The sequence below is a fragment of the Symphalangus syndactylus genome, chromosome 5 (genome assembly GCF_028878055.3).
Source record: "Symphalangus syndactylus isolate Jambi chromosome 5, NHGRI_mSymSyn1-v2.1_pri, whole genome shotgun sequence".
NCBI classification, from domain to species: domain Eukaryota; kingdom Metazoa; phylum Chordata; class Mammalia; order Primates; family Hylobatidae; genus Symphalangus; species Symphalangus syndactylus.
Window position 1 is genome coordinate 115510993 of NC_072427.2, and position 18733 is coordinate 115529725.

Sequence of the window (18733 nt, forward strand, 5' to 3'; positions counted from 1 at the left end):
ACGCGAAAGAGCACTAAACTGGGAGTCAGGAGACAGGGATCCAGGTTTCAGCTCTGCCTCTCAGGAGGCAAGAGAGCTTAGGGTAGGTCATTGACTCTCCCTGAGCCTAATTTTCCATTTCTGTAAAATGCAGGCATTAAATTAGGCCAAAGACTTCCTAGCCATTTCACCACTAAAAAAAATTTTATTATGTACTCCACACCAAAACTCTGAATTCCTATTTTGAAAGATTTTTGTCTCTCAGACTCTTTTTTTAAAATTCCATTATGATAAATGTTTTTCTCTCTTAAAAAGAAAAATCAAAGCAGGGTATGGTGGCTCATGCCTGTAATCCTACCACTTTGGGAGGCCAAGGTGGGAAGATCCGTTGAGCCCAGGAGCTTGAGACCAGCCTGGGCAACATGGCAAGACCCTGTCTCTACAAAAAGTTAAAAAATTCGCTGGGTGGTGTGCACCTGTAATCCCAGCTACCTAGGAGACTGAGGTGGGAGGATCGCTTCAGCCCAGGAGTTCATGCCTGCAGTGAGCTATGATTGTGCCACTGTACTCTAGCGAGGGTGACAGAGAGAGACTGTCTCTAGAAAAACAACAACAACAACAACAACAAATGAACAAAAGCAAAAAAGAAAACTCAAAGCCATGTAACTGCAGTTCAGAACTTCAGATTAAAAGGTAAATGAAGCATTGCCATACTGAGCTGAAATAATTCCAGTGAAAGAAACCTGATGTTTAGTTACCATTTTATTTCGGTAAACTATAGAATACACAGAATTTGTTAGGTTTTTCTGATATATTTTGAATCTTGTTGTATTCAAGATTCAAGCTGTGATCCACTGGGATAGATGATACCAGGTGTCCACACCAATCTTAAATTGTGTGTGTGTGTGTGTGTGTGTGTCTCAAAGTCCTGCTTTGTTGCCTAGGCTGGAGTGCACTGGTGCAATCTTGGCTCACTGCAACCTCCACCTCCCGGGCTCAAGCCATTCTCATGCCTCAGCCTCCAGAGTAGCTGGGATTACAGGCGTGTGCTACCACACCCTGCTAAGTTTTGTATTTTTAGTAGAGACAGGGTTTCACCATGTTGGCCAGGTTGGTCTTGAACTCCTGGCCTCAAGTGATATGCCAGCCTCGGCCTCCCAAAGTGCTGAGATTACAGGCATGGGCCACCATGCCCAGCCTTAAATTGTATTTGTATAATCATACCTGCAAGAGGCATAATTAAAAGTCTAAAGCCTCACATGAAATGAAAGGCTGAACCAAAAAAGGAATCTGAAAACATAATTACAACTTCTCAGTTCTAAGACAAGAGTCCAAAAGCTTTGTATTCTAATAACATTCATGCCAGCAAATGAATTATCTAAACGGCTAGTTATATATAACTCCATTGCCTAGTAATATGTTCATTTAAAACCATCATCTTTCTTTTTTATTTTTATTTTTAAAGTATAATTGACACAAGGTCTCACTTTGTTGCCCAGCCTGGTCTTGAACTCTTGGGCTCAAGCAATCCTCCGACCTCTGCCTCCCAAAGTGCTGGGATTAGAAGCATGGGCCACTGCTCCCTGCTCCCGGCCCTATCAACTTTATCTTGAACAAAATAGTAAAACAAAATAAAGAAAAGCAGTGACATCATACCGATAGATAACAACTCTTACATAACTTTGTCATTGTTTAATTTACTCAATAACAATTTTGGTTTCTTAATAATGTGCAAGTTAATCTACAAGTCAGATATTTTATGTTTAATATAGCATCACCTGGAAAACAAAACATTTATGGTTATGCCCTTCAAATAATACATAATTTCCTCCAGGGATGGCTTTGTTATAATTTTAGCAAGCAACACAGAGTTAAGGAGTCAGTATGGGAGCTCATCTTAAGTAAGTGGGCTGAGGCTCCTGCACTATTCTGTAATGAAGATGCAGTGCCCATCTATGACTCGTTTCTTTGCTCCTTTTGGCTGGAGAATTTAGTAGAGCAGTAAACAGGACTATTATACACAAATGTGGCTGTAATGAATATGTAGGTTGGAAAGTTTACAGGATAAAGCAAGGGAGTAAAGGATGAAAAACGGGTGGCAACACTACAGTAACTGTATAGGTGCGCGATCTTGAGGACACTTCCTTGCCATAACACTGGTGATTTCAGACTGAAATGGTTGTTACATAAAAAAGGTTCAAACTATATTACTGTTGTTAAAATGGGAATAAAGATTATATGAATATAAGAACACAATCTTTTAATGCTAAGACCTCACATCGGAAAACAAATGCATGACTTCCGAGCTCTAATCTAATTCCCATCTAATAATCTAACTCCTACCCAATAATTCCTATCTAACCAAGGGGCACACTGTCCATGTAAATAGAAATAACCACAGTGTTCTTTGCTGCTGAAAAGACTTTTACTTTTCTGATGAAAAACTGGAGCTCTCTCTTTTCCTCCCTGAAAAATGTTTACAAAGTTTAAGCATGTTATATGTTTTATAATACAGTGAGTTAAAACATACAGTTACGTAGTTATCTTTCTCCTGAAGATAATTGAGATTATCTAGTATGTAGCTTATACCTTCTCTGAGTCAGCCGAAGCATGGTCTAGAAAGAAGAGCTATGGCTGTATTGCTAATCATTTGCCTTTGTTCATTTATTCAACAAATAGTTAATAAGTATCTGTTATGCACCTCTGTGCTGCAGGTGCAATAAACAACATAAATAAAATCCTTGCTTTATTATGTTGCTCCTGATAATACAGATAAAGAATAAACGAATTAGGCCATATCAGATTGTATGAAGTACTGTAGAAAAAAATACATCAGGAAAAGAGTGAGGAGGTACTGGGGTATGCCGCCCTTTTATATAGGATGGTCACAAAAGCTCTTCATTGACAGAGTGATACGAGATCAAAGAGAAAACTAGCCATTTGGATACTAGGGAAAGTGTGTTCCATGAAAGAGAACTGCAAATGCAAAGGCCCGGAGGTAGGAGTGTGCTTGACACCTTTAAGAAGCAGTAAAAAGGAGAGTATGGTTAGAGTGAAGTAAGAGAGGGGCAGAGGGGTAGAAGACGAAGTCTGAGAGGTGGCAGGTGTCTTGTAAACCATTTTAAAGATGTGGTTTTACAATAAGGGAAGCTACTGGAGGATTTTAAGCAGAGGAGTATATGATCTGACCTAGATTTTAAAAGGATGTTCCTGTGTTTAAAAATAAAAAGAAAAACAAAATAAAACTGGGAGACCAGTTGTAAGGCTGTTGCCATAATTTAAGAAAGAGGTAAAGGTGGTTTAGACAAAGATGATAGCAACACAGGTGACCACAAATGGTTAAATTCTTGAAGAGAATTCTAGTAAGAGAAGTATTATGTAAGACTGTCCTCTGTCTCAAATTTATGTCAATGAAACCATAATTTATTTCCTTTAGAAAAATAATTCCTGTATTGTTGTTTTCCATACTTTCACGTGAGGACCATGGCCCTATATTTTTAATTAGGTCATCCTAAAACAATGTAGAATTAATGCTGATGGCTGAATTACCTGTAATTTTCCTGCTTTTTGTTTTGGTAAAATACTCCTATTTTGGTAACTAGGAATTAACTGCATAATTGAAGGGAGAAATCGGACATATAATTCAGTTTCTTACACAAAGAAGGCCAGTTAACATATTGAAGGTTTGAACAATCAGAGAATTAAGTTAAAAAGTACAGCTTAGAGCAGGAAGTCATTAACAGGTGATGTTTCCTATTATAGATACATAAAATAACGGCCTTGTAGTCCTTATTTTTATCCCTTTAATTCAAAAAGCATTTCCTAAATACTACATCATGTGCCTGGAGAACAACAATTATGCAACAAAAAACATTTTAGGCTGGCCACAGTGACTCATGCCTGTAATCCCAGCACTTTGGGAGGCCAAGATGGGAGGATCACTTGAGGCCAGGAGTTTGAGACCAACCCTGGCAACACAGCAAAACCTCTTTTCTACAAAAAATAGAAAATGTAGCTGGGTGTAGTGGCATGTGCCTGTAGTCCCAGTTACTCAGGAGGCTGAGGTGGGAGGATTGCCTCTCTGCTTGAGCCCAGGAGTTTGAGGCACAGTGAGCTATGATGGCACCACTGTACTCCAGCCTGGGCCACAGACTGAATCCCTGTTTCAAAAGAAAAAAAAAATTTTTTTTTAAGTTCTTTCTTTCCAGGCTGGGTGCAGTGGCTCACGCATGTAATCCCAGCATTTTGGGAGGCCAAGGTGGGTGGATTGCTTGAGTCCAGGAGTTCGAGACCTGCCTGGGCAACAAGGCGAAACCCTGTTTCTACAAAAAATACAAAAATTAGCCAGTTGTGGTGGCACCTGCCTGTAGTTCCAGCTACTCGGTAGGCTGAGGTGCGAGGATCACTTAAGCCCAGGAGGTGGAGGTTGCAGTGAGCCAAGATTATGCCACTGCACTCCAGCCTGGGTGACAGAGTGAGACTCTGTCTCAAAAAAAAAAAAAAAAAAAAAATGTTATTTTTGTCCAAAGAACAAGGTTATCTTTTGACTATAAGAATCTTAGCCAGGTGTGGTGGCTCACGACTGTAATCCCAGCACTTTGGGAGGCTGAGGCGGGTGGATCACGAGGTCAGGAGTTCAAGACCAGCCTGGCCAAGATGGTGAAACCCCATCTCTACTAGAAATACAAAAAAATTAGCCAGGTGTGGTGGCAGACGCCTGCAATCCCAGCTACTCGGGAGGCTGAGGCAGAGATCTGCTTGAATCCAGGAGGTGGAGGTTGCAGTGAGCCGAGAATGCACCACTGTACTCCAGCCTGGGCGACTAAGCAATACTCTGTCTTAAAAAACAAACAAACAAAAAGAATCTTGAAGTCAGGGTCCATATTTTATTCATATTTAAATCTCTAAAGTCTAAAATAGTTCTTCATTCACAATAAGGACTTAGTATATATTTGTCGATTTTGACAGAAGGGATTCATATTCTCCTCACTGGGAGTCTACTAGATGGAGCCCATACTAGTAGCAAATAAGTTTTCTAATTCTCATTTAAGTTACCGATTTTTGAAATTTTAAAATATCTTTTGTATTACTGGAGAAGATACTGAAAATCATGATTTCAAATAATGATGAGTTTGACAGTTTAAAAAATTGTCAAGCTCAAGTCAGAAAACTTGAAGTTTTCTTAGTTCTTATTATTTTTGTTGGTTTTTTTTTTGAGACGTAGTTTTACTTTTGTTGCCCAGGCTGGAGTGCAATGGTGCGATCTTTATCTTGGCTCACTGCAACCTCCACCTCCTGGGTTCAAGTGTTTCTCCTGCCTCAGCTTCCCAAGTAGCTTGGATTACAGGCATGCCCCACCATGCCTGGCTAACTTTTGTATTTTTAGTAGAGATGGGGTTTCACCATGTTGGTTAGGCTGGCCTCGAACTCCTGACCTTAAGTGATCTGCCTGCCTTGGCCTCCCAAAATACTGGGATTACTACAGGCGTAAGCCACCGTGCTGGGCCTATTTATTATTTATTATTAATACTAGCCTCATAAAAGCAAAAAAGGGAACTATTTAAGAACCATATAAAATTTACTTAGATTCATAGGGATTAACGTTGAAGATATGAATTTTCTAGGGATGGAAGATATTCTTAATTTTCGTATGAAGATTTTATGTTTAGACCAGAAACATGGCACATGATTGAAAAGAATCGGTTTCACAGTCATACTTGGGTTGGAACCGATTCCCAAGCTGCCAGTAACTATCTTTAACTTTAGGTTCTTCTGTTTTTTTGTTTTCTTGGGGACAGGGTCTTGTTCTGTCACCCAGCTTGGAGTGTAGTGGCGTGATCACAGCTTAGTACAGCCTGAACCTCCCAGGCTTAAGCCATCCTTCCAACCTTAGCCTCCTGAGTACCTAGTACTACAGGCACACACCACCAAGACCAAATTTTTTTTTTCCTTTACTTTTTGTTTTTTTCTGTAGAGACAGGGTCTTGCCATGTTGCCTAGGCTGGTCTTGAACTTCTAGGCTCAAACACTCCTCCCATCTTGGCCTCCCAAACTGCTGGGCACTATGGCCCAGCTTTAGGTTCTATCAGAAAGTTGGAACAGGAAAAAAAAAATTGTGATTGGCACAAATATATCTAAGTTTAAGTTAAAAATTTTAGTAGGACTGCTTATAAAAGTCAAATCATTTAAATACAAACTATTTGAATTTAAATCTAATTGTTTCAAATAAGCATTTATTAATACTTCTATACATGGGCTGCTTTTGATGTCCTGCATTATTATTACCTAACATGACACTTAAACCCTAGAAAAGTTATGACACTGTAGCACCCACTTATAAATTGAGGCATTACCATTATTCTAGCTAGGAACATTTTCGAGTAAGGCAAATAATGGTCCTGGAAAGTGTCTGTCAATACAATAAACTCTGGCCCAATGCCCAGGGTCTTAAGGCACTAAAGAATACAAGGTAATGAGTCCAGGCGTGATGGTTTATGCCTGTAATCCCAGTACTTTGGGAGGCCGAGGCAGGCAGATCACTAGGTCAGAAGTTTGAGACCAGCCTGGCCAACATAGTGAAACCCCTTCTCTACTAAAAATACAAAAATTAGCCGGGCATGGTGGTGCACACCTGTACTCGGAAGGCTGAGGCAGGAAAATCACTTGAACCCGGGAGGTGGAGGATGCAGTGAGCTGAGATCGTGCCACTGCACTCCAGCCTGGGCAACAGAGTGAGACTGTCTCAGAAAAAAAAAAAAAAAAAGAATACAAGGTAGTGGATCTTAATAAAACCAAGGAACAAGCCTAAGAAGTATTTAATTTTATTTTGAACTCTTTAGGTCTGTTTTTCACTGGAACTACATTTACCTTTTCTTTAAATCTAGTGCAGGTTGGCAAACTTCTATTTTCATAAATAAAGTTTTATTGGAATATAGCTATGCCCATGTATTATATATCATTTGTGGCTGCTCTTGTGCTACAACAGCAAAGTTTAGTAGCTGCATCAGAGACAACTGGCCCACAAAACCAAATATATCTACTACATACACCTTTATAGAAAGTTTGCTGACCCCTGGTCTAGTGCATTGAGGAAGAGTAGAAATTCAGGCCAAGATACAAGTTGGTTCTAAGCAAATTCGGCATAAAACATAACTTCTAGAACCAATTATTTTTGAAAACTGACAAAATATTGGCACATTACAGATACTGGATTAGGTATTAAACTATTATAGATAATAAAAAGACAAAATCTTTGAATGGTCAGTACTTTAAAATGTCTTTGAAATCTATTCAATGAATATAAACGAGAGTAATTAGAAACCATCCTGGGACTAGCAATATTTTTAAAATGCTTAGAACTTTAACTACAAATGTAGCTATACAGCACACATTACAGTCCTTGAAATAAGATATAAGTGCAACAAATAACTTTTCAAACAAAATCATTACAAAGGGAGCATTAGTGAAATTAAATTTCATGTAAGCAAATTACTTAGAATGTAAATGTCTTTCCTAACTTGGAAAGAAATCAAGAGCTCCAAGCATCCCTGGTGATAAAAACGTGAATTTCTTAATCTAATCCTTCTTTTTCATACTTGAAAAAAAAAATCCTTAATCATATTAGGTGAAAATTAAAACAAAAAAAATGTAATGGTTTTACTAATGCTGAACACCCTGAGAGTGGCCTTAAACTCTAAGGCATTTACATAATTCAACCATATATCCTTTAAAAACCATATGAGTTACAAACACGCACACATACTGGGCTTTATCCTACATCTGGTTTGTGAAGTCTCAAAGATCTTACCAGCAGCCGAAGAGTTCAATAAACCTTAAAAGCTACCTGTAAATGAAATGTAGCCATGTTCTTCTTTTAAAAGGAATAGAGAAGTCAGAAAATAATAACAAGTATCACTGTATACAGCCAGATCAATACAATTGGATCCACAGGACTCACTGACTGGTTACTTTTCCTTCTGCTTTTTGGTTTGAAATTACATCAAAGACATTACTGACTTCTCACAAAAATCAACATCTTAGAACCACACATTAAAGGCTATTAATTCTGACACTGTTCTTAACAGTGGTTACTGTCAGCATAAGCAGTGGCTACTTATTAATGTATGAAAAAAATCTTTCACTTAATGACTAAACTGAATATAAGTTTGGAATGGATTATAGGATAATCCATTTATGTACTTTACATACAGTAAAGATTTTTCTGCTAGTCTGACCTATAAGGTCAGAGTGAATAAGTCACTTTGGAAATTTTGTATCACAGTAGCCTTCAAATAGAGATACCTTATCTAACAGCCCGAAATAAGAAACTGTTAAGTACATACAGTTGTTGTGTGTTCTCTATGCTGTTTGCCCAAGGAACTAAGCAAATACCTATTCTAACTCATGTTCAAGATCTGGAGGGTTTACTCATGAAGTTCAGCAAAAGCTGGTACTTTATGTAAATCCTATTTATTCCAGAATCAGTAGATTTCTTGCTAGTCTTAAGGGCCTTAGATAATTGTTTATTTTTATTTTTATTTTTTTTAAGACAGGGTCTCAGTCTGTCACCCAGGCTGGAGTGCAGTGGCGTGATCCTGGCTCACTGCAATCTCAACCTCTAGGGTTCAAGCAATGCTCTCTCAGAGTAGCTGGGACTACAGGCACACAACACCATGCCAGCTAATTTTTGTATTTCTTTATAGGGGCGGGGTTCCATTATGTTGGCTAGGCAGATCTCGAACTCTTGGGCTCAAGTGATCTGCCAGCCTTCACCTCCCAAAGTTTTGGGATTATAGGTGAGAGCCACTGCGCCTGGCTGGGCCGGATAATTGCCTATAAACACACTCTGTTATCTTGGCTTCCTAGTGACTTCCATAGGACTCTACTCACAGAGTATTTTTCTTGCTGCTCATCTTACTATTTTCATGGATAAATTGGAGCTATCAGTTTCTCTATAGTTCTAACTCTTGACCTTTTTCTTACTGGTTCAGATGGCTAGCAAGCTCTTAAATCATAGTTTTATAATTATTCATTTCCACCCACCCCAGAAAGTTCTATTTGTCATCTCTTTCCTATTAAAAAAAAAATCTTCAGTTTAGACACCCTCAGTATTTAGTATTTTTTTTCTTTTGAATATTCTTATTCTACTTAGTATGTATAGCAGCATGCTAGATTATTAGACATGGTCTAGTAGTCTTTATGGTTTGGGAATACCTCAGGATATTTCCAATTGTCTCAAAAGGTATCCCTACATTTTCAAATTTACGGTAACAAATGACTAAAAATTCACATTTTTTTAAAAAGAGCCATTCCAAACAAAATGAAATTCCATAAAAATTTTAGGAGAAAGAAAGGCACCACTTTCTTACCTTTTTTCTTTTTCTTTTTTTTTTTTTTTTGAGACAGAGTCTTGGCTCTGTCACCCAGGCTGGAGTGCAGTGGTGAAATCACAGCTCACTGCAGCCTTGAACTCTTTCAGGAGTGTCAAGAGATACTCCTGCCTTAGCCTCTCAAGTAGGTGAGACTACAGGCACATGAACCATATCTGGACAGTTTTTTTAAATATGTGTGTGTGTGTGTGTGTGTGTGTGTGTGTAGACAAGGTCTCACTATGTGGCCTAGGCTGGTCTCAAACTCCTGGATTCAGGGGATACTCCTACCTTGGCCTCACAAAGTGCTGGGATTATGTGAGCCACTATGCCTGGCCTCATCACTTTCTAAATTATAGTCAATGACTAATTCAAGGGCCACTGAACTTTGTACCTGTTTGCATCAAACCAAGAAAAAGTAGAGTCTAAGCTGTTTTGATTCATGTCAGAAACAATAAAGTTCCTTATAGTGGTGGAGAAGAGTTAGCAAATTTTTATTTGGAGGCAGACTCTTCCTCTGTCACCCAGGCTGGAGTGCCGTGGAGTGAACACGGTGGGCTCAAGTGATCCTCCCACTTTAGCCTCCAAAGTAGATAGAACCACAGGGGGTGCCAATCACATCTGGCTAATTTTTTTGCAGTGACAGGGTCTCACTAGGTTGCTCAGGCTGGTCTTGAACTCTTGAGCTCAAGTGATCCTCCTGCCTTGGGACTACAGCCACCGTGCCCCGACAAAATATTTTTCTTGATGGGGTAAATTACACTTTGAGAGTTTAACCAAGAAATTATAATAACAGCTTTTGTGGGAATATATACATACACACTTTAGTATGACACTTGATTAAGAAACAAATAATCATGTCATCAGGCTATATATGGGACTGCAAACAAGTTATATTCAAAACTTGTAAGACGTCATTTTGATGCAGAGTTAATATTTGATATGAGAAAGGTATTTTCAACCGCTATAGAACAAGAATACAACTTTAGGTATTTGGGTCTAGGAAGGCATTTCAGATCTCTCTAGGTATTTACTTACATTTTGGAAAGACTTGTTCTGATATATCTTGCTTCTTCAGAATTCTATTATCTACTGCAGCATATAAAAGAAAATGATCTATGTTTGGAAATACTAACACTAATTAAGAAATAAAGAATAAAGCGCAAACAAACTTTTCTGCATCTGAGAAATACTTCAGAGGGCCATAAAGATGTTCAACCAGTGATTTAAAAAAGGAAAAAAAAAGCGTCAGCTCCTGAGAGTTCAGAAAACAAAAATAATTAGAATGAATTCTAGGGGCAGCCGGATTTGATTCAACAAGTTTTCCTTCCTTTTGTAGATTGTTTTTCTGCAAGTGAATGCTTTCTAAACAACAACAGGAGCTGCTACAATTTACCATGCAGTCATTAGGTGCCAGGCACATACATTATATACACAGGTGGAGGTAACGTGAAAACTTTTTATTTCACTATAATACTTATCCTTTTTTATATATCTTCAAACTTTTTTTGTTTGCTCTTCATTTGGTAAAAATGAAATGCTAAACTTCTTTAAATTTCAGGCTGTAGTGGTATGAACTAGCTATAATAATGAAGGAACATTTACTGAGTATCTAGGATACACCACACTTATAGTAGGTAAATAATACTCTCACAATAACATCTGAGATAGGCATTATCATCCCCTTTTACAAATAGAAACTGGAGGTTCCGAGAACTCAACAGCAACTTCTCCAAGGTTATAAAATAAAAACTGAAAAGGGCAGGCTGGGTGTGGTGGCTGACACCTGTAATCCCAGCACTTTGGGAGGCTGAGGTAGGTGGATCACGAGGTCGGGAGATCACGACCATCCTGGCTATAGCGGTGAAACCCCATCTCTACTAAAAATACGAAAAATTAGCCGGGTGTGGTAGCGGGCGCCTGTAGTCCCAGCTACTCGGGAGGCTGAGGCAGGAGAATGGCATGAACCTGGGAGGTGGAGCTTGCAGTGAGCTGAGATCGTGCCACTGCACTCCAGCCTGGGTGACAGAGCAAGACTCTGTCTCAAATAAAAAACAAAAAGCTGAGGGCAGATAAATAAAATCCATTATATGCTTAATTGGGAAGTCTGTGGTTTTCTACTACTGTAGGTCCTTAAACAACAAAGCCAAATAAAAGTAAATTTGATCAGTAAAAACATAATTGACAAAATAAATTTAAGTTTTAATTTAATATACTAAGCAAGATATTTTCTGAATAAACCAAGGTATTAAAGAATCAGATTTTAACACTCAAAAAGAAAATGGTGTTTGATATTAAGTTAGGTTGTAATCTTGGCCCTATGTGTGATTTTTGGCAAGTTAATTTATGTCTTTGAGTCTTAATTTTCTTATTTGTAAGTAGGGAATATTAGCTATAGAGTTGTTTGGCAAAAGGTTGAAGATTAGGATACGGGTAATGGTTAACAAAGTTCCTCACACATGAAGTCTTGCACCACTAACAACACAGTGACACTGAGGCTGTAAAGGATGCTAACAAATATATTACAAATGTTTCCTTTTCTCCCCCCCACAAATTACCAGGAAAAAACCCTGCCCCAAATCCCCACCCAGAGATTCAAAATTCCCTTGAACTTTGTATCTTAGTAAAGATCTGATATAGATGAAAAACAGCTGATGTACATGCAAAGAACAAAGACAAGAGTTGGCAGTTAGAGAATGGGAGGGGACGTTTAAGAACCCTAAAAGGGAAGGAAAACACCCTGCAAAGCCAAAGTACCACCCATGCCTTTGGAAACTCCCAGATAAAACTTTAACAATTATAAATGCCTTCCATTATCTCCGGGCCAGAAGAGTTGAGGTGTTTATCCAGGATAGACTGCTATGACAACTTATCTCTTCTCATATCTGTACTGATTTTATGTGTTCCCCCACTCAATCTACCTCTGGAGTAGAAGAGTGGGTTTGCTACAGGAAAATTACAAAGGTTGCAACTTGTATACAATCTAGTAATACTGTACTTGTAGATGTGACCTCAACACGTGTTTATTTTTTCACACCTCCAGGCCTTTTACCTGTCTAGTCCATTCTCTCCTTCTCTAACAGATGAGCTGCTATGCATCTTTCCAGACACAACTTAAATGTTAACTCTTCCTGAAGCCACTATAGTAGGGTTAGTTCTATCTACCCTATGTCACCAGAGCACTTGGTACGCACCCTTACTTGCTTCACTGCAATATAATTAATTCCCTGAATGCTTGTTTCTCATATAAGATAGTGAGGTCCTGGAAGACAATTATGGTGTTTGTATATGTTTGAATACAGCATTATTCTACTGTTGCTGCTACAAAAGTCCACCTTTCCCAATCTTTAAATCTGTCTAGAAAAGCAAGTGGAGAATCTCATGTGCTTTAAAAACATCACTTCTTCATCAGGAGGAAGAAAACTATGCTCACTATTCTTTTTTGGTTATTTATTGAGCATATCAGTTTTAAAACCGTAAGTATGTAGCAATTTAGACCTGAAAGGAACTTCAAATTTCCCACTTCAAACATCCTAAGGGCTGACTAATCTAAGGCTGTACAGCCAATCAGTAACTGAGCTGGGCAGATTTGGGTAAACCATTCACTTAATGTTACTGACTACACTGCTCTAATGATATTTAATACAGCCTAGTTAGACCTTCATCCACAAACAAAAGTTACACTTCAGTTGTTCTGCAGAGAGGAACAGAGAAGCTGAGTTATGTACTTATGATACCTAAATATAAATCAGTTTACAAAAAAAGTCTCTAATCAATGCTACATGATTAAATTATACAGATTATCAATGCTTTGCATGCTAAGTAACACTGCCTATTATTTTTTGTATCAGTATCAGCAATACTAACTTAGTCCTTTCACTGTTTCTTTAGAAAAAGTAACATATATTTTACAGATTAAAGATAGAACGAACAAGTAGCAAACTGATGAAATCCTGAATGTTACTGCCAAATTTCCAATATAGTTTGGAAAGTATAATATTCAAATTATCATAAAATAAAATATACATAGTCAATTTTCATTTTTAATACTCCATTTTTCTTACAGTTTGCATGTCAAAAGTTTATAGTTTGCATATTTTTCAATAAAAGCTCTGAAATAGGAAATCACAACTTAAAATTCCATTTTAGATCCCGAGAAGGTAAACAGTATAACCTTAAGTGTTCTTAGGACATATTTTGTCATTATTTATTAAAGTATCTTCTTTTAAAATCTTTTCAGTTAATCCTAGAAGTGGGAAAAATATCTGTCTTTAAGGTTTTTCTGTTTTCTTTTTTAAACACTTGAGATTTCAGCCAGGTGTAGTGGCTCACACCTACAATCCCAGCACTTTGAGAGGCTGTGGCAGGAGAAGCACAGAGCCCAGGAGTTCGAGACCACCCTGGGCTGGAGAGATACCTCCTCGTCTTTACAAAAAAAAAAAAAAAAAAAAAAAACAAGCCAGCCGTGGTGGCCGTCCCTGTAGTCCCAGCTACTTGGGAGGATGAGGTGGGAGGGTCGCTTGAGCCAGGGAGGTCAAGGCTGCAGTTTGATTGTATCACTGCACTCCAGCCTGCGTGACAGAGTGAGATCCTGACTCAAAAAAACCAAAATAAAACAAAAAGACCCTGAGGTTTCAATACAGCATTTTATCTAAAACATACTTTCAATTAATTAAAATGAATTTGTTATTTATACATCCTCAATAACATTTAATATATACTAATATAGCTAGTAAAATACAATATATAAGTAGCCTTGGCCTGCAAAATTTCCTAATGGTTTTCAAAGAAATCAAGGTTTCATCAGAATTCAGTGACTTGTTCCAGATACCTGAGACAATACAGAGAACTACCTACCTCCAAGTAATGAATGTTATTATGATTACAAATGTAAGAAATGCTGGTGACCTCCAGTGTCTACTCTCTTTCCAGGCTGTTCTGTCCATTTTGCCCACTGCTTTTAAAATCAAAGAACTATGGAACACTGAAAATACATTGTTTCTTAATGTCAGGTTAAGAAATGAGATGAATTTTTCATTCACTAATTTGTTTTTTTAACCTGTATCGTTCTACTAAATATTAATATGTAATTTAACTTTTATTACTTTCATTGAATTATAGTAATAAATTACAAGAAAATTGCACTGTTACATGTTTTAGCAGTACTGTCAGTTTTAATACGGTTTCTGTTAATTTAACAGAAATCATCTGTTATACTGTTGAACCACCTACCCCTGCATAGCACACAACTGTTAAAATGTAAATTGCCCAACTATTTTTAGCTGCTGCTGAAAAAAAATTCCTGTCTTCTGGAATAATGATTTGAGGCATTGTGTTCATTTTGTTTATCAAGCAGCTATTCAGTCTCTAGTGGGCCCAAGTGCTTATGCAAGCAAAAGCTTTTAAGAATGCCTGCAGCTGCAAGCCAACCTTCCAGGTAGGCTGCAGGTTCAGAGCACAGCTGCCCTAGGCTGCATAAAACTCAGATCCATCTGGAACTGAGTTACAAAGAGGATTTCAAATTCGACTTTTCATGTATCACGCGGTAGAGAAGGCGGGGGAAGAACACAGAAAAGAAGGAAGGCAAACAACCAAAAAGATGGTATCTCTACTTTAGCCTTAATAAAAACTAAAAAGCTCAGACCCATGCTGCTCCTTCTAGATTACTACTTGCCAAGCCGGATATTCCATTCAGTCTATACTTCGATGAGCTGACTCATCTGGCAGCACCTGCGCCCATGTGTTAAGTACTGCCAAATAAAAGCCTAACATCCATTTACACAACAAAAAGATGTACCCTACAAGGCACTGGGGCCTCAATCCAACAGCCTCACTCCCCATTTCTCCTAAGCAAAGGGAGAAGAAAAAAAAACTTCCGTTTTTGCACCAGAGATTTAAAAATTGTAGGTAGATTTATGATGCAGGTTCCTTTACAAGTACTTTTACTCCTTTAAAGAATAAAGTATATTTAATAGCACAGTCGCCCCTACAGTATTAGATTATCATGGCCATTAATGATTGTTCCACCAAACCTTTCCAACCTTCTTCATCAAAGCCCTTTATTCTCAAAGGATACATTTTTGAGCAAAGAGGGATCAACAAACTAGTTGCTTGAAAGCTTTCCTGATGCTAGGCTGAAGTTAGGAAAGGCTTAATGAAGGCTTTAAAACCCACAAGGGCTTCACAATGAACATCTGACTTGGTGTTTTATGCATATTAATAACCTCAGTCCTACTGAGGCAAGCTGAGCCAAACATGTACTCCGAATCTTAATGTCTTTAGCTCCATTGGGATTATTACAAATGTAAATTTCTAAGATTTTCAGCTATTAATCTCTGTCTGTCCTCCTGTTCAGCAACATAATGACTAATTAAACATCAAAAGACCTGTATAGGAGATCATCTTTGACAGCTACCGGCCTAGTCCTCTTCCCAAGAGGGGAATTCAAATGACAGGGACAAGGAGTAAGAGCGTATGAGTAAGCTACAAATCACCGCAGAGAAATCTAAAAACCAAACATTAAATGTGGATTTACCTCAATCAATGATTTTGTTAAGCACTGAACAATTACTATGTAAAGTATGCCCACTGGCATCAATCGAACGTACCCTTGTAGCAAGGTAATACTGAACACTTGAAATCAGTTTGTTTACCATCAAGTTAAAAAAAGATAGGTACTTACAGAAGAAGGCAAACCAGGAGGCACCTTTCTGACTTTTTTTGCTTGCAAGGGATCTGCAAATGGAAAACAATACATTTCATCAGCATATTATACTGGAAAAAAATTAAGACTTCAAATTAACAGAATAACTTTTCCCCTAGTGCCTTTCTTGTTTTCCAACATTTGGGAGTAAGCAGCAAAATACAGCAATGAGGGCCTCGCTCCTTTTAACTAGTCCCAGTGAAAAACAGGTTCTCCTAAAAAAGTGATACATTCTGAAAATACATATCCCATAAATTTGGGAAGATGACAGCAAATGAACCAATACAAGAAAGAAAACAATAAACTAGTATGAGGGAAGGGAATGAACATTTCCTAAGAAACTGTTCTGCCGGACGTGGTGGCTCAGGCCGGTAATCCCAGCACTTTGGGAAGCCAAGGTGGGCGGATCACCTGAGGTCAGGAGTTTGAAACCAGCCTGGCCAACATGGTGAAACCCATCTCTACTAAAAATACAAAAAAATTAACTGGCCGTGGTGGCGGGTGCCTGTAACCCCAGCTACTTGGGAGGTTGAGGCAGGAGAATCACTTGAACCGGGGAGACGGAGGTTGCAGTGAGCCAAGATGGCACTATTGCACTCCAGCCTGGGTAACAAGAGAGAACCTCTGTCTCAAAAAAAAAAAAAAAAAAAAAAAAAAGAAGCTGTTCTGTGCCAGGTACTATACTAGGTACTTTACAGTTCCATTTGCAGAGGGGCACTTAGTGTAATAGGTCATGTTGATAATATGACTCCTTTAGCAGAGTCATATTTAGTGATTGCATCACATTGAAAATTAGGCTTAAAAGCATATTTTAAAAACTGAGAGCTAATGCTATGCTTGCTATCCTACAGTTTTTTAAAAATTTGAAATAAAGAAATAAAATTAAGGTTATAATGTCAATATATGATACATAAATTATTAAATATAGGCATTGACAAATGCAATATCATTCAGTATTAGACACATTTACTTTTAACATTATGTTGCTATAACCACAACTACAGCATTAATTATTGTACAATTTGTCCTTGAATGTTTATATTTCCAGGAAATAACTTGACAGAGAAAGTATATTTCTTTCTTAGAATTCATCATTATAAATGAAAACATGAGTATTTCATATGTTAACCAGTCTCACTTGATGAGTTGATTTTACTTATACATAAAATATAAAACTTGTTCATCTTATTTACTGTAAAATAAAGTGATAAACACAGCGTTCCAGGTTTACACAAAAAATGGATCAAGTTCAGGATTTTCTGAGGGGCTCATTATTAGGAAGAGAGAACACATGAGGAAGCTGATGTAAAGAGTAATATTTTTGAAAGCAGTAAAAATGGGAATTAAACAATCACAGCACAATCATTCCTCAGTACCAGTGGGATTGGTTCCAGGATCCCTGAGGATACAAAAATCCACAGATGCTCAAGTCCTTTAAATAAAATGGTGTAGTATTTGCATATAACCTATGCACATCCTCTTATATACTTTAAATTATCTCTACATTATTATGTATAATACCTAACACTATGAAAACGCTATGTAAATAGTTATACTGTATTGTTCAGGGAATAATAACAAGAAAAAATAAGTCTATACATGTTCAGTACAGATGCAACCACCCATTAAAATTTTTTTTTTTTTCTATCTGTGGTTGGCTGAATCCACAGATGAGAAACCCATGGACGTAGAGGTGGCCTCAAGTGATTCTCTGCCCTTGGCCTCCCAAAGTGCTGGGATTATATTTTCCTGGTCCATAAATGACACTACACAGTAAAACATGCAGTTTAACCCATTTATTTTTCAGAGACAGGATCTTCCTCTGTTGGCCAGGCTGGAGTGCAGTGGGATGAGCACAGCTCACTGCAGCCTTGAATTCCTGGGCTCAAGCAATTCCCCTGCCCTGGTCTCCTGAGCAGCTAGACTACAGGTGTCTGCCACCACATCCAGCTAATTAAAAAAAATTTTTTTTTTGTAGAGAGGTGTTTCGCTATGTTGCCCAGGCTGGCTTTGAACTCCTGGCCTCAAGTGATCACCTGGCCTTGGCCTCCAAAAATGCTGGGATTATAGGCATGAGCCACCATGCCCGGCCCCAGTTTAACCCATTTAACTCTGGGCTGGGAATTCTCTACAGTGAATATCCCAGGAGGCTGCAAAGTTAAAAAGGCAACTTTATATGTAGCATATGAAGAAAACTGTACACAACATCAAAGGGGGAAGCATTCATTTCCTACTCCAAGAGGCAAGCCTATATTTCCTTAAAACAGAAGTGCCAAAGATGAACAACATCTGGCACACTTTATATTTGTAAAACCCCAACTACTCACAACTAATACAGCATTCCCTTGAACAAAAGCCATAATCCTTGTACGAAAACAGTCAACTGAACTGGCCCTACCAGTTTAGAGCCTATCATTCTACTTAGAGGTCATTATTAGTAAAAGATTAGTTCAGGCCAGTTTTTCTGCTGCCATGTGAAAAGAAATTTTTCTTTTGTATGTGGTTACCCACTACTACACAATCAAATACAAAATGTCTGATTTAAAATCATGAGAGTCTGGGATTCACCGATCACTTCTGGGAGGTTGCAAAATATAACAGCTAAGAGATGGCTGCGTGTGGTGGCTCATGCCTGTAATCCTAGCATTTTGGGAGGCCAAGGCAGGCGGATCACTTGAGATCA

At 38.1% G+C, this 18733-nt stretch overlaps 1 protein-coding gene across 15 annotated transcripts in view; it reads right to left on the reverse strand.

The window, feature by feature from the left end:
- Positions 1–18733, reverse strand: part of TCF12 (transcription factor 12) — a 382270-nt gene that overhangs the window by 79118 nt on the left and 284419 nt on the right. For all 15 annotated transcript variants that reach the window (XM_063639405.1, XM_063639407.1, XM_063639402.1 and 12 more), the window contains one exon: positions 16030–16082. In XM_063639405.1, coding sequence (XP_063495475.1) covers positions 16030–16082 — 53 coding nt within the window. The remainder of the gene's footprint in view (positions 1–16029; positions 16083–18733) is intronic.